The sequence below is a fragment of the Oncorhynchus keta genome, chromosome 36 (assembly GCF_023373465.1).
Source record: "Oncorhynchus keta strain PuntledgeMale-10-30-2019 chromosome 36, Oket_V2, whole genome shotgun sequence".
NCBI classification, from domain to species: Eukaryota; Metazoa; Chordata; class Actinopteri; order Salmoniformes; family Salmonidae; genus Oncorhynchus; species Oncorhynchus keta.
Window position 1 is genome coordinate 8,771,221 of NC_068456.1, and position 25,763 is coordinate 8,796,983.

Genomic DNA, 25,763 nt, shown 5'->3' on the forward strand with positions numbered 1-25,763 from the left:
AGCGCTCTAACCACTAGGCTACCTGCCACCACTAGGCTTCCTGCCGCCCCTTGCAGTCATCTCTGCAGGACGGCCACTCCTAGAGGGAGTAGCAACAGTGCTGAACTTTATTCATTTATAGACACTTTGTCTTACTGTTGACTGATGAACATCAAGGCTTTTGAGAACTTTTGTAACCCTTTCCAGTTTTATGCAAGTCAACAATTCCTAATCTTAGGTCTTCTGAGATCTCTTTTGTTCGAGGCGTAGTTCACATTAGACAATTATTCATTTGAATTGCAAACTCACATTTTGTGAGTGTTTTTTATAGGGCAGGGCAGCTCTAACCAACATCTCCAATCTCATCTCATTGATTGGACTCCAGGTTAGCTGACTCCTGACTCCAATTAGCTTTTGGAGAAGTCATTAGCCTAGGGGTTCACATACTTTTTCCAACCTACACTGTGAATGCTTAAATTATGTACTCAATATAGACAAGAAAAATACAATAATTTGTGTGTTATTAGGTTAAGCACTGTGTATTGTTGAGACTTAGATGATCAGATCAAATGTTATGACCAATTTATGCATAAATCAGGTAATTCCAAAGGGTTCACATATGTTTACATATACTTATTAGCATTACTAACCTTGATATTACAAAGATTCAGTGGGGTTTGAAAATAGCCCTTGTTTTCAGTGCCGGTATTACCGAATGTCCCGGTATTGTGTAATGTACACTATATATACAGAAGTATGTGGGCACCCCTTCAAATGAGTTGGTTCGGCTATTTCAGCCACACTCGTTGTTGACAGGTGTATAAAATTGAGCGCTAACCAATCAATCTCCATAGACAAACATTGACAGTAGAATGTCCTTACTGAAGCACACTGACTTTCAACGTGGCACCTTCATAGAATTTTTAACAAGTCAGTTTGTCAAATGTCTGACCTGCTAGAACTGTCCCGGTCAACTGTAAGTGGTGTTATGGTGAAGTGGAAACGTCTAGGAGCAACAACGGCTCAGCCGCGAAGTGGTAGGCCACACAAACTCTCAAAACAGGACCGCTGAAGTGTGTAGCGTGTAGAAATAGTCTGTCCTCACTACAGAGTTCCAACACTCACTATCAAGTTCCAAACCTGCTTCTGGAAGCAACGTCTGCACAAGAACTGTTCGTTGGGCAATGAGTTTGGGTTTCCATGGCCGAGCAGCCACACACAAGCTTAAGATCACAATGCCAAGCGTTGGCTGCGGTGCGGTGGTGTAAAGCTCGCTGCAGTTGGACTCTGGAGCAGTGGAAACAATGAATCACGCTTCACCATATGGCAGTCCGACGGACGATTCTGGGTTTGGCGAATGCTAGGAGAACGCTACCTGTCCCAATGCATAGTGCCAAGTATAAAGTTTGGTGGAGGAATAATAGTCTGGGGCATTTTTTTCATGGTTTGGGCTAGGCCCCTTAGTTCCAGTGAAGGAAAATCTTAACTCTACAGCATACAATGACATTCTAGATGGTTCTGCGCTTCCAACTTTGTGACAACAGTTTGGGGAAGGCCCTTTCTGGTTTCAGCATGACAATTCCCCCATGTACAAAGCGAGGTCCATACAGAAATGGTTTAGTTGAGATCGGTGTGGAAGAACTTGCCTGGCCTGCACAGAACCCTGACCTCAACCCCATCGAGGACCTTTGGGATGAATTGGAATGCTGACTGCGAGCCAGGCCTAATCACCCAACATCAGTGCCTGACCTCGTTAATTCTCTTGTGGCTGCTGCGAGGACTTGATTCCATTCAATGTTCCAACATCTAGTGGAAAGCCTTTTCAGAAGAGCGGAGGCTGTTCTAGCAGCAAAGGGGGACCAACTCTATATTAATGCCCATTGATGTTCGACAAGCAGGTGTCCACATACTTTTGGTTATGTGGAGTAGGTATAAAGGTATGACAATCTAGATACCGCCCAAGCCTACTTACGTGACTGATGAACGAGAACACAGGTCACCACTCCATGCTCTCTCTGGCTCAATGTTCTAATACGACGACCCCAGCTGCTCGGGTCTGCTCGGACCCTTCAAAACACACACACACACACACACACACACACACACACACACACACACTGCTCATGTCTCTCCACCGTCTGCACAAATGGAAATAACCAACACGTCCCCGGGGTGCAGTTGACCTCCGACTCGTCACGATTGATGATGGGCTTGTTTGTCTGGGCTTGCTTTTTGCTTGTTTGTAAATGTGTCTCAGAACGTTTGTGTATGTGTGTGTGTGTGTGTGTGTGTGTGTGTGTGTGTGGGGTGCCATGTTTATCATTGGTTTTGATTTTTGTTTGTGTGTTGTTTGGATGCTTGTGTGTAAATGTGACAAAATTAATAGAGGGTATGCTTTTTTTTTGGTAAGCATCTTATTCAGTAAGTTTTTGTGTGTGGTTTGTGTTTTCTGGTGGGTCCTTGCATAAGGCTGTACTTTTGTGTGTGTGTGTCTAGCCGTGCCCTGTGGTCTGTCCCTGGTTGTGGATGTGGGAGGGACTGCAGCCTGATAACAGGCTCGGAAGAGTCCTCCTACACCACCACTATTTTTACCGGGCTAAAAGTGACACACTCACCCAACACACACACTCAACACTGACTGTAAAACGCCTCACAAAAAACAAACCTTACAAAGAGAGTTTGATTTTGTTTTGTATTCATCTCAAACGTTGCCAAACCATTCCCATAAAGTTTCCCCAAAGAGATGGTGTCCCTCATCAAAACGACAGGTCAAACGATAGGTCCACCTCCGCCACGGTTCCATCTCCAGGCAGGGACACAACAGTGACCTCTCACCCCCATCTCCCTTCTCCTTCCTGGGCTAAAACATCGGACCATGACCCTTCTACTTTATGGATCTCATCTGACTGGGGCTTCTTTATTTTAGCTCCGTCTCATCCCATCTCCCTTCTCGTCCCGCCTCTGGTTTTTGCTCAGTCTCATGCTTTTTGTAGGACTGTTTGGGTTCTATAAATATTCGTGTTTCCTCGGATCGAGTCCGGATTAATCCGGCTGAGACTCCCACTAGGGACTTCCCAGTTCAGAGTTTGTAGGGGGCAGGGAACGACGGCGACAGGGAGAAAAGAGGGGTGTGGTGGGGGCTGTTTGTGAAGGCCAATGGGCGTTGGCTGGGAGCCAGGTCTGGTGCTACGTGGTCTGCCTGGTTTTCCCCTGTTGCCTTCCCTGCATGGTGTAATGAATGGCTTCCTCCACTGTGGCTGTGGCCCAGCTAAAGAGTATACTTACTAGGGCCCAGAATACACAGAGTACACAGAGAACCGAGGATGCCGAGTACACAGGCACTGCGTCAGAATACATCCTATACAGACTACACATCATCCGACCTAGCCTCAGAATATCGGTCTTGGTCTCTCCATTGTAACATCGGCAATATATCAACTAGGGTTTGCAAGAGTAGGAAACTTTCCAGTAAATTTCCAGAATTTTTCTGGAAATTTTCAATGGGAAGTTAAGCCCGGGAATTTTTCTTAAATTCATTTAAAAAAAGTTAGCTAATGACAGTGAACCTTTTTTGTGTGATACACGCAATTCTACGTCTTGTGGCATATTCTGGTTAAACTATCCCCAATACAATGGAATTGCAACCCTCTGCATTCACAGTGCATTCTTCCATCACATGTACAGCTGATTCTCAAGATCTTGCACACTAATGAGATGCTATTGAGCCAACACTACTACACTGTCTGAGCCAAGGACGACATGCTTTCTGGTAAGTTTTGATTGCAATACTGGGTGGGATTAATATATATTTTATGACATTATTTTTTTGTTAACTAGTAAATAGTAGCCTATAGCAAAGTGTGTTTAATGTCTAACTTGTTAAGTTTCTGCTAGTTAGTTTTTGCTACCATGTTGGTTTTAGCTTGCTTGAGCCTGTTAACCGAAGAGTGTTAATTCACCTGTTTCCAAACATGTTTCATTTTAAAACATCGATCTTACAAATGAGTTGTTTAAACTGCTGAACTATTTATCTGTACTTGGAATTGTATTTGTGTTGGGGTTTTTTTACTCATTTTTTCCCTAATCTTTACAGGAAAATGCCATGGGCACTATCTGATGTGGAGACATTTCACTGAAGCCAATGTAGAGGGAAAAGCTGTGTACATTTGCAAATACTGTGCCAAATCATATGTGAAGAATGCAACAAAGATGCAGAATCATCTGACCAAGTGCATAAAGTTCCCTCAGCCCTCACAACAAGCAACCTTTGACAAAAGTCACTCTACTTCTATTCAAGGTAAAAATGATGAATCAGACACCTTATCGATAGCAACAACTCACGGTCCTCCTGGTATCAGGAGTTTTTTTTTACTCAATGGAGGAACGTAGTCAGAGAAATACTGATGAATGTCTTGCTCGAGCCGTGTATGCAACTCTTTCACCTCTGATGCTCACAGGCAATGTGTATTGGAAGTGATTTCTGAAAGTTCTTCTCCCAGCATACACCCCTCCAACTATACATGCTTTATCTATGCATTTGCTGGATGCAGTTCAACAGAGTTCAAGTGAAGGTCAAGCAAATCATAGAGAAAGCAGACTGTATTGTAATCATCTCTGATGGGTGGTCGAATGTTTTAAATACATCTCCACCCCTCTACCAGTATTCTACAAGAGCACAGACACAAGGGACAACAGACACACCGGTCTCTACATTGCAGATGAGCTGAAGACACTAGTGACAGACAATGCTGCAAACATGAAGGCTGCTTGGTCTAAAGTCCTACCATCACATTACACCTATGCTGCTCATGCATTGAATCTGCTCCTCAAGGACATCATGGCACTGAAAACAATGGATACACTCTACAAGAGAGCCAAGGAAATGGTTAGGTATGTGGGTCATCAAGTTATAGCAGCAAAGTGAGAAGAAGCTGGGGTGGTGTTGTCATCATGTTTGACAGTCTCCTGGAGGGGAAGGAGTATTTTATTTATTATTTCTTACATTGTTAGCCCAGGAATTCTCAAGTCTTATTCCATACAGCCGGGAAGAACTATTGGATATAAAAGAGATTACAATTTACCAACATTATGACCAGGAATACGTCTTTCCCAAAGCGGATCCTTTGTTCGGACCTCCACCCTGGACATGGGATCTTATCCCAGAGGTCGACCCAAAACAACGCGGTCGCCGCAGGAGAGGCAAACGGAGCCGCCTACTGGTCAGCGAGCACACATCCACCGCTTCCGAGCATATTACTTGCCAATGTCCAATCTGTAGATAACAAGGTGGACAAAATTAGGGCATGAGTTGCCTTCCAGAGAGACATCAGAGATTGTAACAATCTCTGTTTCACAGAAACATGGCTGGGATATGTTGTCAGTCCCTCATTAAAATGAAAATCAATTTATAACATTTTTGACATGTGTTTTTCTGTATTTTTTGTTGTTATTCTGTCTCTCACTGTTCAAATAAACCTACCATTAAAATTATAGACTAATTTCTTCGTCAGTGGGCAAAAGTACAAAATCAGCAGGGGATCAAATACTTTTTTCCCTCACTGTATATACTCAAATCTCTGGTTACTTTAATAAATTGACTTAATAAAGGTACAGTTGAAGTCGTAAGTTTACATACACCTTAGCCAAATACATTTAAACTCGGTTTTTCACAATTCCTGACATTTAATCCTAGTAGAAATTCCCTGTCTTCGGTCAGTTAGGATCACCACTTTATTTTAAAAATGTCAGAATAATAGTAGAGCTTTTATTTCTTTCATCACATTCCCAGTGGGTCAGAAGTGTGCATACACTCAATTAGTATTTGGTAGCATTGCCTTTAAATTGTTATAACTTGGGTCAAACGTTTCGGGTAGCCTTCCACAAGCTTCCCACAATAGGTTGGGTTCATTTTGGCCCATTCCTCCTGACAAAGCTGGCGTAACTGAGTCAGGTTTGTAGGCCGCCTTGCTCGCACACACTTTTTCAGTTCTGCCCACAAATGTTCTATAGGATTGAGGTCAGGGCTTTGATGGCCACTCCAATACCTTGACTTTGTTGTCATTAAGCCATTTTCCTGACTAATGTCTTGATGTTCCTTCAATATATCTGCTTAATTTTCCTTCCTCATGATGCCATCTATTTTGTGAAGTGCATCAGTCCCTCCTGCAGCAAAGCACCCCCACAACATGATGCGGCCACCCCCGTGCTTCACGGTTGGGGATGGTGTTCTTCGGCTTGCAAGCCTCCCCCTTTTTCCTCCGGTTATGTCGACTATAGGACTCATTTTACTGTGGCTATAGATACTTTTGTACCTGTTTCCTCCAGCATCTTCACAAGGTCCTTTGCTGTTTTTCTGGAATTGATTCGCACTTTTCGCACCAAAGTATGTTCGTCTCTAGGAGACAGAACGCGTCTCCTTCCTGAGTGTTATGACGGCTGCATGGTCCCATGGTGTTTATACTTGCATACTATTGTTTGTACAGATGAACGTGGTACCTTGAGGCATTTGGAAATTGCTAAGCTGATTACTTTTGGTTTTCCAATGATGTCAAGCAAAGAGGCACTGACTTTGAAGGTAGGCCAGGAAATACATTCACAGGTACATCTCAAATTTTGTAAATTAGTCAGAAGCTTCTACAGCTATGACATAATTTTCTGGAATTTTCCAACCTGTTTAAAGGCACAGTCAACTTGGTGCATGTACACTTCTGACCCACTGGAATTGTGATACAGTGAATTATAAGTGAAATAATCTGTCTTTTAACAGTTGTTGGGAAAATTACTTTTCATTCACATAGTAGATGTCCTAACCGATTTGCCAAAACTATAGTTTGTTAGATTACTTTAGATAATCAAACTAGATATTACTGCATTGTCGGAACTAGATGCACAAGCATTTCGCTACTCTCGCATTAATATCTGCTAACCATGTGTATGTGACCAATATACGGGGCGGCAGGTAGCCTAGTGGTTAGAGCGTAGGACTAGTGACTGAAAGGTTGCTGGATCGAATCCCCTAGCTGACACGGTAATAATCTGTCTTTCTGCCCCTGAACAAGGCAGTTAACCCACTGTTCCTAGGCCGTCATTGAGAATAATAATTTGTCCTTAACTGGCATGCCTAGTTAAATAAAGGTAAAATAAATATTAAATGCAATATTTGATTTGACAGCCCCATCAAGAGGATCCTCCTGGATGATGTATTTTTGGAGAGAGTGCTACGAAGCCTGAAACTCCTGAAACCTATAGCAGTAGGCATTACATGGATTGAGGGAGACAATGCCATCCTGTCTGTTGATCAGACTGCTGCAGATGTCAGATGTCTGTACTGCCCTGCCCACTTCACTGTTGCTCCAAGCAGAGGAAACTGCAGTTCTGAAATACATCAAAAAGCATGACGACTTCTGCCTGAATCCTATACATGCTGCAGCGTACATGTGGGACCCCAGGTATGCTGGCAAGAGAATCCTGTCTGGTGCAGAGATCAACAAGGCCTGTGGTGTCATCACTACTGTGTCTCGCCACCTTGGCCTGAATGAGGGCAAGGTTCTTGGCAGTCTGGTGAAGTACACTTCCAAGCAAGGGCTTTGGGTTGGAGATAAGATATGTTGGCACGACTGCCATATTGCATCAGCCACCTGGTGGAAGGGACTTTGTGTATCTGAAACTCTTTCCCCTGTTGCCTCAATCATCCTCCAAATCCTACCAATATCAGCTGCCTCAGAGCACAACTGGTCCTGTTTGGGAACACACACACACACTAAGGCATGCAACAGGCTCACCGATACAAGGGTTGAAAAATTGCTGGCCATCTGGGAAATTTGAGGCTTTTTGAGCCTGACAACAAACCATCCTCAACAAGGTTGGAAAGTGACAGTGAAGATGAGGCCTCACTCAGTCTGATGTTCAAGAGGTGGACATTGAGGAGGTCCAGGGAGAAGACATGGAAGCCTGAGAGGGAGACAACCAAAGCTTTAGTCTAGAAACTATCATTTTACAGATCTATGTAAAAATGTTTTTGGGAGATGCGATGGATCATTCAATATTTCCTTTTATTTTGTTCAGTGAAATCATCCCATGAAGAGTAAACTCATTTAATTTAAATTCATTACAAAATTAATATTTTTATTTCTATTGGAAGGATTTAATCATTTGCAATTATGTCTACTTATGACAAGGTAAAAGTGTTATGTTTCTGTCTCCATATGATATGTTAAATATATCCAATGCCGGAAACATCTACATTTAAATGTTATTAATATTAATTCCCGTGAATTCCCATGGAAAGTTTCTACCTCTGAATATTCCCCAAAATGTGCATCCCTAATCTCAACTGAGTAATATTATCATTAGGCCATTTTGTAATGCACGTAACAAAATGTTATGTCTTTCTTGTTCCCAAACAGCCACATGGTAACTGCACACAACGTTTTTCAGACCAATGTAAACTACTTAGACTTTGTTTGTGAACGTCTCCGAACCTCAGCGATTGTTTGCCTAGTCGAACGCATGGCACTTCACGCCTCAGTCGTTCAGCTACACACACGGTTATTACTTAACCAGTTGAAATGGTGTGTGTGTGTGTGTGGTCTAGGTGCTGTTCCTGCTGCGCTCCTACCAGACGGATACACACAGACCCCAGGCGGCAGGAAGTGACATCAGCCAAGCCCTGCGTCCACGACTGTGGCTCGCCTCCAGGTCAGCACTCATTTGCTCGCTCTCTCACACACACCGCAACACAGATAACCATCCGTTCCTGATATTAAGAATAGCTTATTTTTCCACTGCCCATCCTCTTTGGCTGAGTTCCCTTCACACCCCACACAGGCTTCCATTTCAAAGGAAGCAACCCCCCCACCACAACCACCAGTCTTTCTGCCCCATACCAGGGCCTGACCAGGTAAGCAGGAGATAGCACAGAGGGGTGTGGAGGGGATTAGCTAGCTTGCTGCGCTTGGTCCCAGTGACTCCTTATTAAGATGCCGAGGTGGATTCTTGTTCGCTCAGGCGCTGCACCATCTGTCCGTTTGATGATCGCTTGCCGCTTCACAACCCCCTGCAGAGATACAGGACGCACACGCTGGCGGTGGGGCAGAGAGACTCTACCCCCCCCCAGTGGAAACAGTCCTAGGGGTAGTCTACAACTGAGCTCATTTGAAGCATCCTTTACCTATGTGTTGTGGGCATTGTCAAATAGGAATTCAAACTTTGCAAACAACTCTTGCATTTTCACACACACGGTTTTGAGCTATAGTTCGAATCAGTTTGACTATTTGTAGCATTGTAATTTTCTTTTTTCATTTCGTCTGGTTGGTTTCACATTGCCAAATGTCAAAACAAACAAAAATTCCTAGACAAAACAACTTGTCCTTGCAAGTCATTTATTTATTGGACCAAAATGCTCACGCTCACATTTAAATCCATTTATGATTATCATGATGCATCACTTTGTGTCCCAAATGTAATTTTACTTTCACTATGGTCTTCCAACAACATGCAGAAGGAAACGGCGCAATAGCTGCTCTTGACTGCGCCGTGAATAGGCCATCAGTAACCTGTATCTCTGGTTTAGCCCCCGTATGAGTGGATAACCATTGAATTCTAGCTTGAGTCAGTTGTTATCCTCCAATTTTTTAGGCTTGTGGTCACTAAAGTTTTCATATGCTAGAATGAGTCAGCATCAGGCTACTGACCGTCAAAATGGCTGCCTGCTCTCCCAGTGTATTCAACGTTGACTACAGAGGCCCATACCAACACACTTTTTAATGGTTCACCCATACCAGTGTCTTCATACAGGTAACTGCCAAAATAATGCAAACACTTAAATGAGGGATACAAAGTATATTGAAATCAGGTGCTTCCGCACAGGTGTGGTTCCTGAAGTTAACATCCCATCATGCTTAGGGTCATGTATATTAATGCTGGGCATGCCATTATTTTGGCTACCATGGTTATGGCCTGATAGGATGACAATGCCCACGTCCAAAGGGCATGAGCGGCAACTGAATGGTTTGATGAGCATGAAAACTATGTGAACCGTATTTAATGGCCGTCTGTCAGCCGCATCTCAACCCAACTGAACACTTATGGGAGGTTCTGGAGTGGCGGCTGAGACGACGGTTTCCACCACCATCAAAACACCAAATGATGGAATTTCTCAGGCAAGAATGGTGTTGCATCCCTCCAGTAGTTCCAGACATGTGTAGAATCTATGCCAAGGTGCATTGAAGCTGTTCTAACTAGTGGTGACCCAACACCCTATGAAGACACTTTGTTTGTGTTGCCTTTCTTTGGGCAGTTACCTAGATGTGGCCATTACTAATGCCTAAGGATCATATGGAGTGCATTGTTTTGCTTGACATCTGACGCTTTACTAGGCCCGACCCTGAACAGGCGTGTTCAGTTTGGTATGGCCACAAGCGTATCTTGCTGAATTAGATCCCTTGGCCCACCTCTGCAACGCCTCAATGGGCTCGGAAGAGGCGAAGGTCGAGTCACGTGTCCTCTGAAACATGACCCACCTAGCCTCCTACTTTTTTATTTTACTGCTCGCTTAACCCCGGGTGTCAGCTGTACCAATGTGTCAGAGGAAACACCATTCGACTGACTACCTGAGTCAGCTTGCAGGCACCCGACCCTAGCACAAAGGGTCGCAAAAGCATGATGAGCCGGGGAAAGCCACGGGCCAAACCCTCTCCTACCGCGGGTGGTGCTGGGCCAATTGTTTGCCATCCTATGGGGGCTCCCGGTCCCGTCAGTGGTGCCCTAGTACTGCAGTGCAGTGCTTTTGACCGCTGCCTCACCCAGGACCCTGACACTTCAGGATCTTAAATACAGCTTCACAGTGCTGGAACAGCCAGGTTGGGATGAGGCTCATCCCTTTACAAATCTGTTCTCACTTAAACCTCACTCTTCTCTTCCTGTGTGTGTGTGTGTGTGTGTGTGTGTGTGTGTGTGTGTGTGTGTGTTTAATATCCGAGTGATGAAAATGTGACGTCAACATCACACACTGTCCCCCTTGTTCTCACACACGCGCTTGTGGGCTTTCGCAGCGCTGAGGTCGAACGCTGTGGTCACACGCTTGACGAGCACACACACATACACCTCCCGTCTCTCTCTCACACACACACACACACACACAAGCTGCTCTGGTGTCTGTTGTACATACACACAGTTACGTTCGTGTATATTTACAGAAGTCTGTCTGGTGACTCACTGACATATTACACACACACACACACCGTGGAGATGATGGGACTCTGTAGGCCCTTTGGCATCTCATGTGACCGCCTCTATCCTGGGATTTTTCATCTTCATGAATAGGGATGTGGCGGTCACCAAGTTTCATCAGCCGGTGATTGTCAAGCAAATAACTGCCGGTCTCACGGTAATTGACTGTTAATCAACATAAACACATTTAGCATCTCCTGGTTTCCACGTATAGCCAACAAGCCGTTGATGTTCCATTTTTAAAAGTCTAATAAATTCATGTAATATAGCCTACACCATCACAATAGACTGGTCTCAGACTACATTTTCTTCATATCATGTTTCCTATTTCAGAAGAACAAAATAGCATACTCTGAGTTGTCCTTATGTTAGGCCCTGATCTGGTTATGCAATATGGCTGTGGGCTACACTAGTTCATTTAGCAGACAAGATTTGCTTAGAATTCCATGTCATTAATTTTTATATTGTTTTATAGTATGAAGAATACAAATGAACAAAGCTGAATGAAATAGAAAGGATATTTTCTCCAAACGATTTGAGGGAGTGCGCATGTTGCTATTCTGTGTTGAGCGATTAAAACCTCTTAGGGATACCCTTTTTTCCAGTTTTCGCCTAAAATGACATACCCAAATCTAACTGTCTGTAGCTCAGGACCTGAAGCAAGGATATGCATATTCTTGATAGCATTTGAAGTTAAACACTTGGAAGTTTGTGGAAATGTGAAATTAATGTAGGAGAATATAACACATTAATCTGGTTAAAGATAATACATCTTGCTTTCTTTTTTTTAATCATCTTTGAAATGCAAGAGGCCATTATAAACTCAAAAAAAAAAGAAACATCCTCTCACTGTCAACTGCGTTTATTTTCAGCAAACTTAACATGTGTAAATATTTGTATGAACATAAGATTCAACAACTGATAAATAAACTGAACAAGTTCCACAGACACGTGACTAACAGAAATGGAATAATGTGTCCCTGAACAGAGGGGGGGTCAAAATCAAAAGTTATTCAGTATCTGGTGTGGCCACCAGCTGCATTAAGTACTGAAGTGCATCTCCTCCTCATGGACTGTATCAGATGTGTCAGTTCTTGCTGTGAGATGATACCCCACTCTTCCACCAAGGCACCTGCAGGATCCTGGACATTTCTGGGGGGGATGGCCCTAGCCCTCACCCTCCGATACAACAGTTCCCAGACGTGCTCAATGGGATTGAGATCCGGGCTCTTCGCTGGCCATGGCAGAACACTGATATTCCTGTCTTGCAGGAAATCACACAGATCGAGCAGTATGGCTGGTGGCATTGTCATGTCAGGATGACCCTGCAGGAAGGGTACCACATGAGGGAGGAGGATTTCTTCCCTGTAACGCCCAGCGTTGAGATTGCCTGCAATGACGACAAGCTCAGTCCGATGATGCTGTGACACACCGTCCAAGACCGTGACGGACCCTCCACCTCCAAATCGATCCCGCTCCAGAGTACAGTCCTCGGTGTAACGCTCATTCCTTCGACGATAAACGCAAATTCGACCTTGACCCCTGGTTAGGTGGGGGTTGTGCTTACAGCCCAACACTGTGCAGGACGTTTGGCATTTGCCAGAGAACACCATGATTGGCAAATTCGCCACTGGCGCCCTGTGCTCTTCACAGATGAAAGCAGGTTCACACTGAGCACATGTGACAAACGTGACAGAGTCTGGAGACGCCGTGGAGAACGTTCTGCTGCCTGCAACATCCTCCAGCATGACCGGTTTGGAGGTGGGTCGGTCATGGTGTGGGGTGGCATTTCTTTGGGGGGCCGCACAACCCTCCATGTACTCGCCAGAGGTAGCCTGACTGCCATTAGGTACCGAGATGAGATCCTCAGACCCCTTGTGAGACCATATGCTGGTGCGGTTGGCCCTGGGTTCCTTCTAATGCAAGACAATGCTAGACCTCATGTGGCTGGAGTGTCAGCAGTTCCTGCAAGAGGAAGGCATTGATGCTATGCACTGGCCCGCCCGTTCCCCAGACCTGAATCCAATTGAGCACATCTGGGACATCATGTCTCGCTCCATCCACCAACGCCACGTTGCACCACAGACTGTCCAGGTCTGGGAGGATATCCCTCAGAAGACCATCCGCCACCTCATCAGGAGCATGCCCAGGCGTTGTAGGGAGGTCATACAGGCAAGTGGAGGCCACACACATTACTGAGCCTCATTTTGACTTGTTTTAAGGACATTACATCAAAGTTGGATCAGCCTGTAGTGTGGTTTTCCACTTTAATTTTGTGTGACTCCAAATCCAGACCTCCATGGGTTGATTAAATTTGATTTCCATTTTTGTTGATTTTGTTGTCAGCACATTCAACTATGTAAATAAAAAAGTATTTAATAAGAATATTACATGTGTGTGTGTGTATATGTGCAAATTTTAGACTGATCCAATGAACCATTGCATTACTGTTCAAAATGTTATATCAAGTTTGCCCAAATGTGCCGAATTGGTCAATTAATACATTTAAATACATAACTATGGAGAACATTCAAAAATGATATGGTAATAAAAAATGCACGTTACACACTCCCAGCAATGTCATAAATTAGCTTTTAACCATTTTTAATGTTTTATCCAAATAACAGTGACTGACGCAATGCTCAGTGCTAACTCTCACCTTGGTCAAGACAACTGATTGTGAGAATTCAATTTTGTCAACAGATGCCTCTCTTGTATTGTTATGGGTATCTTTTGAATCAAGCAGAAAATACGCCTCAAGTCAAAGAACAGTGAAACCTGATTGTTCGGTCTCTTCTCTCCTTCCTCCCTCCATCCTCTCGCACATCCCCTTCCTCCTCAATATCTCCCTCCTGTTTCCAGGCAGAACCTGTGTTTAGTGACCCGAGCTGTGTTTGTGGACGTGCTGGGGGCCGTGTGTGGACCCCTGGCTGCTCCTGTTGGAGGTAAGTGAACCAGACAGACAACTGATGTGTTGCACTGCCTCCCTATTCCTTCACTAGGCAAGAAAATGGAGTGCTTCAAGTCCAGGTTTTTACTGTTGCCTCCTTTTCAAACGGTTTTCTCTCATTTGATGCCAACTGAATGTGACCCTTCCAAGTGTGGCATGGAACACATTTGAGTTGGTTTGATATGGAAACAACTTTGGTTTGAGGTGGAGGGAAGGACATAAGAAAACCCTGGAGTACAAATAGCGGTAAAATGCGGTTTACACATTTTCAGCTAAGCCTTTTCTGAAGGTGATTTCTATACCCTGGTGAATGTTGTGCCATAACAAACATCTGGCTTATCTCTCTGGTCTGGAGAGTTCACTTCGATCACTTAGCATGACCTCTCCATTTTCTTAATGATAATAACTGACGTGTGTTGGCATGGCCTGTCCAACTGTCCTCCATTTTGACCGATTCACAGAACTGTTGGTTGGTTTGTGGCCTGGGTGATTTAGGGAAGTGTGTGTGTGTGTGTGTGTGTGTGTGTGTGTGTGTGTGTTCGTCTGCGTGATCAGGGTCTCCACAAAGGAAGAATGTGAAACCGAAGGCGAGCCTCTGACAGATGGCGGGATTGTGCCTGTGACCCAGTTAAAGGAGGAGGGGTGTTGTGTGTGTTTTTGGTCCATGTGCTCAACACATGTCCCGGCCAGTGGAAACGTTTACGGCTGTTTTAAAACAAGTCTGCATTCAGCCTGCCTGCTGGAACCTTACATAACAAATACACTGCAGCCTCTGAACCCCTCTCAGCCCAACAAATACACTGCAGCCTCTGAACCCCTCTCAGCCCAACTTTGCCCTATCCCTCCGTCCATCTCTGCCTAATTAGCATAATGATTTTTTTAAATCCATAAAATCCTTTAGATTTTTTGTATTGGACTATCTGTTGGTTCATGTAGTGAATCTGTTATTCAGTGTGTTGTTATGGGCTAATAGCAGTAAGGCCCAAAATATCCCTCCCCTGGCTTAGACTGTTGGGTTAGAGTTAGACTGCCATTTACCGGGGGCATGGGATGATGAAAAATCATCCTTTTTCACTTTTACTGGCATCATCCACTAAGTAGAAACTGGAAATGTATTGGGCAGTTCCTGCAGACAGTCACATCGCTGAGGGGTGAAGGAGGAGGGTGGGGGGCTCTCGACGGCAGCACAGTTGATCCCTCCCTCCCTCCACCTCTGCTCCAACCAAGCCAGTAAAAACAGCAGCAGCACATTTTGGAGTTAGGAGCTCTCTCTCTCTCTGGCTCTGTCTGTAGGAGCGTTCTCTCTCTCGCTCTGGCTCTCTCTCTCTCTGGCTCTGTCTCCGTCGGTAGGAGCTCTCTCTGGCTCTCTCTCTCTCGCTCTCTCGCTCTCGCTCTCTCTCTCTGTCAGGCTCTCTCTGTCTCTGTCAGGCTCTCTCTGTCTCTCTCGCTCTCGCTCTCTCTCTCGCTCTCTCTCTCGCTCTCTCTCTCTCGCTCTCTGTCAGGCTCTCTCTCTCGCTCTCTGTCAGGCTCTCTCTCTCGCTCTCTGTCAGGCTCTCTCTCTCTCTGTCAGGCTCTCTCTCTCGCTCTCTGTCAGGCTCTCTCTCTCGCTCTCTGTCAGGCTCTCTCTCTCTCTGTCAGGCTCTCTCTGTCTCTGTCAGGCTCTCTCTGTCTCTGTCAGGCTCTCTCTGTCTCTGTCAGGCTCTCTCTCTCTCTCTCTGTCAGGCTCTCTCTCTCTCTCTCTGTCAGGCTCTCTCTCTCTCTCTGTCAGGCTCTCTCTCTCTCTCTCTGTCAGGCTCTCTCTCTCTCTCTCTGTCAGGCTCTCTCTCTCTCTCTCTCTGTCTGGCTCTCTCTCTCTCTCTCTGTCAGGCTCTCTCTCTCTCTGTCAGGCTCTCTCTCTCTCTCTCTCTGTCAGGCTCTCTCTCTCTCTCTGTCAGGCTCTCTCTCTCTCTCTGTCAGGCTCTCTCTCTCTCTCTCTGTCAGGCTCTCTCTCTCTCTCTCTGTCAGGCTCTCTCTCTCTCTGTCAGGCTCTCTCTCTCTCTGTCAGGCTCGCTCTCTCTCTCTCTGTCAGGCTCGCTCTCTCTCTCTCTGTCAGGCTCGCTCTCTCTCTCTCTGTCAGGCTCGCTCTCTCTCTCTCTGTCAGGCTCGCTCTCTCTCTCTCTGTCAGGCTCGCTCTCTCTCTCTCTGTCAGGCTCGCTCTCTCTCTCTCTGTCAGGCTCGCTCTCTCTCTCTCTGTCAGGCTCTCTCTGTCAGGCTCTCTCTGTCAGGCTCTCTCTGGCAGGCTCTCTGGCCGTCTGTAGGAGCGCTCTGGCTCTTTGTCTCTCTGGCTCTGAAATCCAACCCCACTGACTCCATGGCCAGCACTATCCTTACCCCTCAGATGAGTTATTCACTTGACTAAATCCACCTTAAATTATCTCAGTTAAACACACACACACACACACACACACACTCAAAGTTGTTAGCACCATCTGGAGCTGATCCTAGTGTTGAATCACATGTATTTGAATTACTAGAGGATTTGGCTTTTCTGGAAAGGGTTGTGTCCATCACACACGAATCATCAACGTCAACACACACATTCCCATAGACACACAGTCTCAAAAACATGCTCCGACACACACCCACCCACCCACCCACCCACCCACCCAGGGCCTGTAAGATAATTAGAGGGAGTGATGCCAGCAGGTCGTACAGGCTCCTCCATCATGGGAAAGAGCACATCTGCAGCACAGACACATACACCGTCTGGGGTTTTGTTTTTCACAGTTTGGGTAATGACGGGGGAGCATGATGTAAAATCCAGCTGTGAATGTGTACTGGTAAACTCAAGAAACTGAAGTACGGACATACCTAGACACACACACACACACACACACACACCTCTTTCTTACATAGTGGGCTTGCATATATCAGGATATAATAATATGTTTCATACAGACACTCACACACCAGCACAATAATTTATTCTGACACACATACCTTCCCAGTGCATAACATAACATAACATAACAAACACGTATAACCTCCAAGCCTCACACAAGTTTGCTCTCACACAGACACTTTCTAAGAGGGAGCGAAAGGAAATGGTTTGTGAGTTGGACTGGGTGTTTACGATACATCTTGGATTGGATTATGAAAGTCTACACAGCGAGAAGTTTGTTTACTTTGAATCTAAATACACCGGATGGATATTTACACGTTTTAAAGCAGTGCAGTGTTACCCTGGCAAAGTTTATTTAAACCAAATGTGGTTTCATTTTTGTTTAAATATTTGACGTGTTTTGAGTAGACCCACACACATAGTGCCGATATAATTCTCTCACGTACTCGCTCTCACAAACGCTCCCATTTCCACGTTCAGTGTGTTTCAGGTTTGTCAATGCTTTTTGATGGAAAATCATTAGCGTGAAAAATGGTGTTGTATCGTGGATACTTCTGTTATGTTGTGTTTCAGTATTTGTAAGACCCACTGCCAAACTGGACAGGCTATTGAGTCTTTTTAGAACCAAGTGGTCAGTCGATGTGCCCCGGGCCTGTTTGAAGATACTGGCCTTTGGCATCCAGTGTCTGGTCATGTGTCACACAAAGACACGCACACACACAGAGATACTGGCCTTTGGCATCCAGTGTCCACACACACACACTGGCCTTTGGCACCAGTGTCCACACACAGAGATACTGGCCTTTGGCATCCAGTGTCCACACACACACAGAGAGATACTGGCCTTTGGCATCCAGTGTCCACACACACACAGACAGATACTGGCCTTTGGCATCCAGTGTCCACACACACACACACACACAGATACTGGCCTTTGGCATCCAGTGTCCACACACACACACACACACACACAGAGATACTGGCCTTTGGCATCCAGTGTCCACACACACACACACACACACACACACAGATACACACACAGTGTCACACACACACACACACACACACACACACAGACACAGACACAGACACAGACACAGACACAGACACACAGAGACACAGACACAGACACAGACACAGACACAGACACAGACACAGACACAGACACAGACACAGACACAGACACAGACACAGACACACACACACACAGAGATACTGGCCTTTGGCATCCAGTTTACACACACACACACACAGAGATACTGGCCTTTGGCATCCAGTTTACACACACACACACACAGAGATACTGGCCTTTGGTATCCAGTATCCACACACACACACAGAGATACTGGCCTTTGGAATCCAGTGTACACACACACACACACACACACACACACACACAGGGATACTGGCCTTTTGCATCCAGTTTCCCACACACACACACACACACACACAGAGAGATATACTGGCCTTTGGCATCCAGTTTACACACACACACACAGAGATACTGGCCTTTGGCATCCAGTTTACACACACACACACACAGATACTGGCCTTTGGCATCAGTATCCACACACACACACAGAGATACTGGCCTTTGGCATCCAGTTTACACACACACACACACACACACACAGATACTGGCCTTTGGCATCCAGTTTACACACACACACACACACACAGAGATACTGGCCTTTGGCATCCAGTTTCCACACACACACACACACACACACACACACACACACACACAGATACTGGCCTTTGGCATCCAGTATCCACACACACACAGAGATACTGGCCTTTGGCATCCAGTGCCCACACACACACACGTATACTGGCCTTTGGTATCCAGTATCCACACACACACAGATACTGGCCTTTGGAATCCAGTGTACACACACACACACACACACACACACACACACACACACACACACACACACACACACACACAGATACTGGCCTTTGGCATCCAGTATCCACACACACAGAGATACTGGCCTTTGGCATCCAGTGCCCACACACACGTATACTGGCCTTTGGTATCCAGTATCCACACACACACAGATACTGGCCTTTGGAATCCAGTGTACACACACACACACACACACACACACACACACACACACACACACACACAGGGATACTGGCCTTTGGCATCCAGTTTCCCCACACACACACACACACACACACACACACACACACACACACACACACACACAGAGATACTGGCCTTTGGCATCCAGTGTCCACACACACACAGAAATACTGGCTTTTGGCATCCAGTGTCCACACACACACAGAGATACTGGCTTTTGGCATCCAGTGTCCACACACACACACACACACACACACACACACACACACACACAGATATACTTTTCTTTGGCATCCAGTGTCCACATACACACAGATATACTTTTCTTTGGCATCCAGTGTCCACATACACACAGATATACTTTTCTTTGGCATCCAGTGTCCACACACACAGAGATACTGGCCTTTGGCATCCAGTGTCCACACACAGAAATACTGTCCTTTGGCATCCAGTGTCCACACACAGAGAGATACTGGCCTTTGGCATCCAGTGTCTACACACACACACAGAGATACTGGCCTTTGGCATCCAGTGTCTACACACACACACACACACAGATACTGGCCTTTGGCATCCAGTGTCTACACACACACACACAGAAATACTGGCCTTTGGCATCCAGTGTCCACACACAGAGATACTGGCCTTTGGCATCCAGTGTCTACACACACACACACACAGAGATACTGGCCTTTGGCATCCAGTGTCCACACACACACACAGAGATACTGGCCTTTGGCATCCAGTGTCTACACACAGAGATACTGGCCTTTGGCATCCAGTGTCCACACACAGAGATACTGGCCTTTGGCATCCAGTGTCTACACACACACACACACAGAGATACTGGCCTTTGGCATCCAGTGTCTACACACACACACAGAGATACTGGCCTTTGGCATCCAGTGTCTACACACACACACACACAGATACTGGCCTTTGGCATCCAGTGTCTACACACACACACACAGAAATACTGGCCTTTGGCATCCAGTGTCCACACACAGAGATACTGGCCTTTGGCATCCAGTGTCTACACACACACACACAGAGATACTGGCCTTTGGCATCCAGTGTCTACACACACACACAGAGATACTGGCCTTTGGCATCCAGTGTCTACACACACACACACACAGATACTGGCCTTTGGCATCCAGTGTCTACACACACACACACAGAAATACTGGCCTTTGGCATCCAGTGTCCACACACAGAGATACTGGCCTTTGGCATCCAGTGTCTACACACACACACACACACAGAGATACTGGCCTTTGGCATCCAGTGTCCACACACAGAAATACTGGCCTTTGGCATCCAGTGTCCACACACACACAGAGATACTGGCCTTTGGCATCCAGTGTCCACACACACAGAGATACTGGCCTTTGGCATCCACTGTCCACACACACAGAGATACTGGCCTTTGGCATCCACTGTCCACACACACAGAGATACTGGCCTTTGGCATCCAGTGTCTACACACACACACAGCCAGTTTGTGGTGGAACGCCTTTAATTTCCTCACTGAATCCCGGCTGCGGTCCCCGAGACTCCGCTATTTTGATGAATGCCATTATAAAAACAGCTCTGCTCTCAGCCTAATTATGTTTTCCCTCTCTCACTATTTCTCTCCCCCCTCTCTCTCCCTAACATCAGTTTACTGGCCTAGTTGAAAGGGAAGTCAGGAGTTTGGGCTGCTCCCTGTTTGACTTGATTCACTGCCCTCCAGCTCTGTTTGGGTTGTTGCCGTCACCCTGCTACTCAGGCCGGCCTCTGGAGTTGTGGAACACTGGTATGGTGCAGTTTTGTACGATCTAGATTGAGTGTTTGTGCACGTGTGGATACTTCTACATGGGGTCTAACTGGAGAGGAAAGGCCTGACAATCCAGATAGGGTTGCAGTGTCCTTCCCCCAAATGCAGACATGCCCCTCTTCTGTCTGTCTGTCTGTCTCCTTAGACCGTACCCGGGGAATGCAGCATTTCCCTTCCTTTTTGTCTGGCTCATGTTGAGTGGCGCTCGGGGGGGGGGGCAGGTTGAGTTGCACTTCTTCTTTCTGGGGGTGGAGGGAGGTGGTGTGTGTGTTAATATTAAGCTGGCTGTGAAAGGAGGCCCTGTGAAGATGTCTTGGATTTTGGAGCAGTGTAGCAGGGGAGGGGTTTGGGGATGGAGCTACAGAAAGATATTGAGTTACCAAAAAACTTCCTGGTAGCGCGGTAAAGCTGTGCTTCAGGGAGAACTGGTGTGGGTACGTGTGTGGTCATTGTATGTATATCAACCACTGGAGCCTAGACAGGACAGACGGACTGAGTGTGGAGGTGTGAAGTGACTGGCACAATAAGGCGCCAGGCCAACAGAGTACAACAAAGGCGGTACATCCGTCACCTGTACACCCCAGAGGGTTGGCAGCACCTCCCTCAAGTGTGTGTGTGTGTCTTTGTGTGCATGCAAATGTTCTCTTCCTGTTTTCCGTCTCTCCTTAGACTCTGAGCTAAAGGAGCTGCGTGAGGAAACGCTGGCACTCCTGATGGCCTCTGAGCTGGTGACCCCTGGAGGCCCCTCTGCTGTGTGTGGCCCCTCAGGCCCCCCCGGCACCACCCAGTATCTCCTCAGCCTGGCACGCCTGGCACTCAGCGCCAGCGTGGAGAGCCCACTGCTGTGGGGCATGGAGGATGGCAACACATCACGAGGACCCCTGCTCCTGGGGTGTCTGCTGCAGTGCCCGCACTACGAAGTCCGTGAGCTGGCCCTGGGAGAGGTCCTGAGGAGGCTGGAAAGAGAGAGGGATGAAGGGAAGGGGGAGGGGGAGAGAAGCTCTCACTGGCCCCAGGAGACCATCATCTCAAACCTCACTACCCTGTCCCTGCATGAGGCCCACCCCCAGTCTCTGGCCAAGGTAAGACACCATGGGGAGGGCCACGAGGACCAGAGTTTTTCCCTCATGTCTGGTCATGTTTTAAGCATAAACTCCAGGGCTCTTAAACATGTTGAATGGGTTATTCGGTAGTTGGTCATGTAGCTGGTGTTTTATGAAGCCATGGGGGGGGGATCAAACCTACAACTCCACCCATCTCAATTGTGTTCAACCTCCCTCTCCCTAGTGACAAACTCAAGACAATTATAACAAATCGATTACATGTAGAAATCTGGTTTCCTTATTATTGCTTGAGAGTCTTCAAGCGCCATATGGCTACGCCAAGAGAACCTCTCTCCCCCTCCCTCCCTCCTCGGTCCCTCTAAGGTTTGGTAACTTTCCACTCCTCCACCAGGCAGAACCTCCTGCACCACGGTGGAGGTTTAAGTGAAAAGGCAGCCTGTTTATCCCAGCTAGAATCATATTTCAATTCCTCATAAACACTGGACAGCCATCCATTACCCAAATCTTTGCCCTGCCATTTTTATCATTAAGCTGTGTAAGAGTTGACAGGACTTGTCACTACTGGAAATGGTGTGTGCGTGCACGCGTTTGTGTGTTTCATTGAAAGCTGTTTTATTGCCCAGCCGTTAATGTTTAACCAGCCGGTCCGTTAAGCCGCATCTCTCCGCGCCAAGGACACCGTTTCCATGGCTAGCCCTCTGCTCCAGTAAAGCATTCTGGAAGGAAACACTGCGTTTGGGCCTGACTTCCTCTGTGGGTTGGATCTGTTGGCCTTTAAAAGAGCGGGAGCAGGGCATTCCGCTTCCTGTGAGACGGACCTGCAATCCTCCTCAGCCCAGACTCTCACTTTACAGCTTTAGAGTGCTTTAAAAGTCTCAGACGGAACTGCTATTTGCTGAGTAAGGTGTGTGGGGGGGGGGGTTTGAAAAAATTCCACTATTCGAAATCGGATCTTCAAAATACATGTTCAGTTACTTTTAACCTGAGCACTGCTGCGCGAGGGTGAGGCTGGCGCTCTAATGCTGCAGCTACGGAGGTGGCGGGGACATGGGAGCAAGCAGACAGGCAGAATGTAATGCTATTCCATCTTTCATTGCATTAGTGAACTCTCACTCCAATTGCGAGCCTCTTTGCTACATTGATTGGCCAAGCTACACACATCGTCTTCACAAGGTTTTCACACACTGTTGCTGTTATTTTGGCCCATTCCTCCATGCAGATCTCCTCTGGAGCAGTGATGTTTTGGGTCTGTTGCTGGGCAACCAGGACTTTCAACTCCCTCCAAAGATTTTCTATGGGGTTGAGATCTGGAGACTGGCTAGGCCACTCCAGGACCTTGAAATGCTTCTTACGAAGCCACTCCTTCGTTGCCCGGGCGGTGTGTTTGGGATCATTGTCATGCTGAAAGACCCAGCCACGTTTCATCTTCAATGCCCTTGCTGATGGAAGGAGGTTTTCACTCAAAATCTCACGATAGATGGCCCCATTCATTCTTTCCTTTACACGGATCAGTCGTCCTGGTCCCTTTGCAGAAAAACAGCCCCAAAGCATGATGTTTCCACCCCCATGCTTCACAGTAGGTATGGTGTTCTTTGGATGCAACTTAGCATTCTTTGTCCTCCAAACACGACGTGTTGAGTTTTTACCAAACAGTTCTATTTTAGTTTCATCTGACCATATGACATTCTCCCAATCTTCTTCTGGATAATCCAAATGCTCTCTAGCAAACTTCAGACGGGCCTGGACATGTATTGGCTTAAGCAGGGGGACACGTCTGGCACTGCAGGATTTGAGTCCCTGGCGGCGTAGTGTGTTACTGATGGTAGGCTTTGTTACTTTGGTCCCAGCTCTTTGCATGACATTCACTAGGTCCCCCGTGTGGTTCTGGGATTTTTGCTCACCGTTCTTGTGATCATTTTGACCCCACGGGGTGAGATCTTGTGTGGAGCCCCAGATCGAGGGAGATTATCAGCGGTCTTGTATGTCTTTCATTTCCTAATAATTGCTCCCACAGTTGATTTCTTCAAACCAAGCTGCTTACCTATTGCAGGTTCAGTCTTCCCAGCCTGGTGCAGGTCTACAATTTTGTTTCTGGTGTCCTTTGACAGCTTTTTGGTCTTGGCCAAAGTGGAGTTTGGAGTGTGACTGTTTGAGGTTGTGGACAGGTGTCTTTTATACTGATAACAAGTTCAAACAGGTGCCATTAATACAGGTAACGAGTGGAGGACAGAAGAGCCTCTCACAGGTCTGTGGGAGCCAGAAATCTTGCTTGTTTGTAGGTGACAAAGTACTTATTTTCCACCATAATTTGCAAATAAATTCATTAAAAATCCTACAATGTGATTTTCTAGATTTTTTAAAACATTTTGTCTGTCATTGTTGAAAATTACAGGCCTCATCTTTTTAAGTGGGAGAACTTGCACAATTGGTGGCTGACTAAGTACTTTTTTGCCCCACTGTATGTGTCAGTGTCACATGGATATTTTCACTTCATTTAGAAAAAGCAGTTTCAGTGTTAAAATAGGCCTATAAAGGGCCTCCTGGGTGGCACTGCATCGCAGTGCTTGAGGCCCCACTACAGACCCAGGTTCAATACCAAGCTGTGTCATGACTGGGAGTCGCAAAGAGCGGCGCACAATTGGCCCAGTGTCGTCCGGGTTAGGGGAGGGTTTGGCCGGAGGGGTCTTAGTTGGCTCATCGCACTCTAGCGATTCCTTGTGGCGGGCCGGGGGCCTGCAGGCTGACCACGGTCGTCAGCTGAACGGTGTTTCCTCTGACACGTTGGTGCAGCTGGCTTCCGGGTTAAGCAGGTGGATGTTAAGAAGCGTGGTTAGGTGGATCATGTTTCAGAGGACGCATGACTCGACCTTCACCTCTCCTTAGCCCGTTGTGGAGTTGCAGCGATGAGACGAGATCAGAACTGTATTTGGGAGAAAAAAGGGTTCAAATGTAAAATAATAAACTTAAAAATGAACACAAGTACTCACACTAACGTCTGTTCAGATATTTAAATATTTAAATAACCATGCACATCCCTTGTGTGTGTGTGTGTGTGTGTGTGTGTGTGTGTGTGTGTGTGTGTGTGTCAGGGAGGTTGTGAGCTTGTCTGTTGCTGTGTTTGTTTTAGGAGTGTGTGATTTCAGTGCATGGTGAGACACGAACCCATTAAAGGGGAAGGGGGGGGGTAGTAAAAATGAAAAGCCATGGAGCAGCAGAGAGACCAGAGGCTAAAAATCGTTTTTACTTTAATATTTGTCTGAGACGGCAGCACTGTCACAAGCTGAGGGCCACAGAAGCCGTAGAACCTGCTCACGTCCAGTCCAGACTGACACCCACTCTAACCGCTATCCCTTTAACCCCATACAGGGATCGTTTTAAAGCTTCAATAACAGCTCCATGCTTTAAAAATAAATGATCATCAAAGAAATATGCAGAAGGAATGTCAACAGGTGTTGGGGTTTCTGAGGGAAAACAACTCCCTCAACTTCCTCCCTCGACTCGCTCGGCTGATCCCTCAGGTTGAGGTGGGACTGGAGGAAGGTAGATGTAGTCAGGTCCTGGAAAGTGGATAAGGGGAAAGGGAGAGAAGGACAGACAGATCTAGCAATGAGGCAGAGAGTGAGCGAAAGGGATGAAAGCCAGAGACACACAGAGGTACAGGATGTGTGTGTGTGTCAGCTGTGTGCCCGTGGTTTGGGTTAGCTGGGAGGATCTGAACGTCCAGAGGGGTAAAAATATATCCAGGG

General features: G+C 46.5%; 1 protein-coding gene across 1 annotated transcript in view; it reads left to right on the plus strand.

Annotated features, from left to right (window-relative positions):
• Positions 1-25,763, plus strand: part of thada (THADA armadillo repeat containing) — a 110,024-nt gene that overhangs the window by 44,098 nt on the left and 40,163 nt on the right. Inside the window, exons 30-32 of the mRNA XM_035754056.2 lie at positions 8,573-8,676; positions 14,071-14,153; positions 21,623-22,035. Coding sequence (XP_035609949.1) covers positions 8,573-8,676; positions 14,071-14,153; positions 21,623-22,035 — 600 coding nt within the window. The remainder of the gene's footprint in view (positions 1-8,572; positions 8,677-14,070; positions 14,154-21,622; positions 22,036-25,763) is intronic.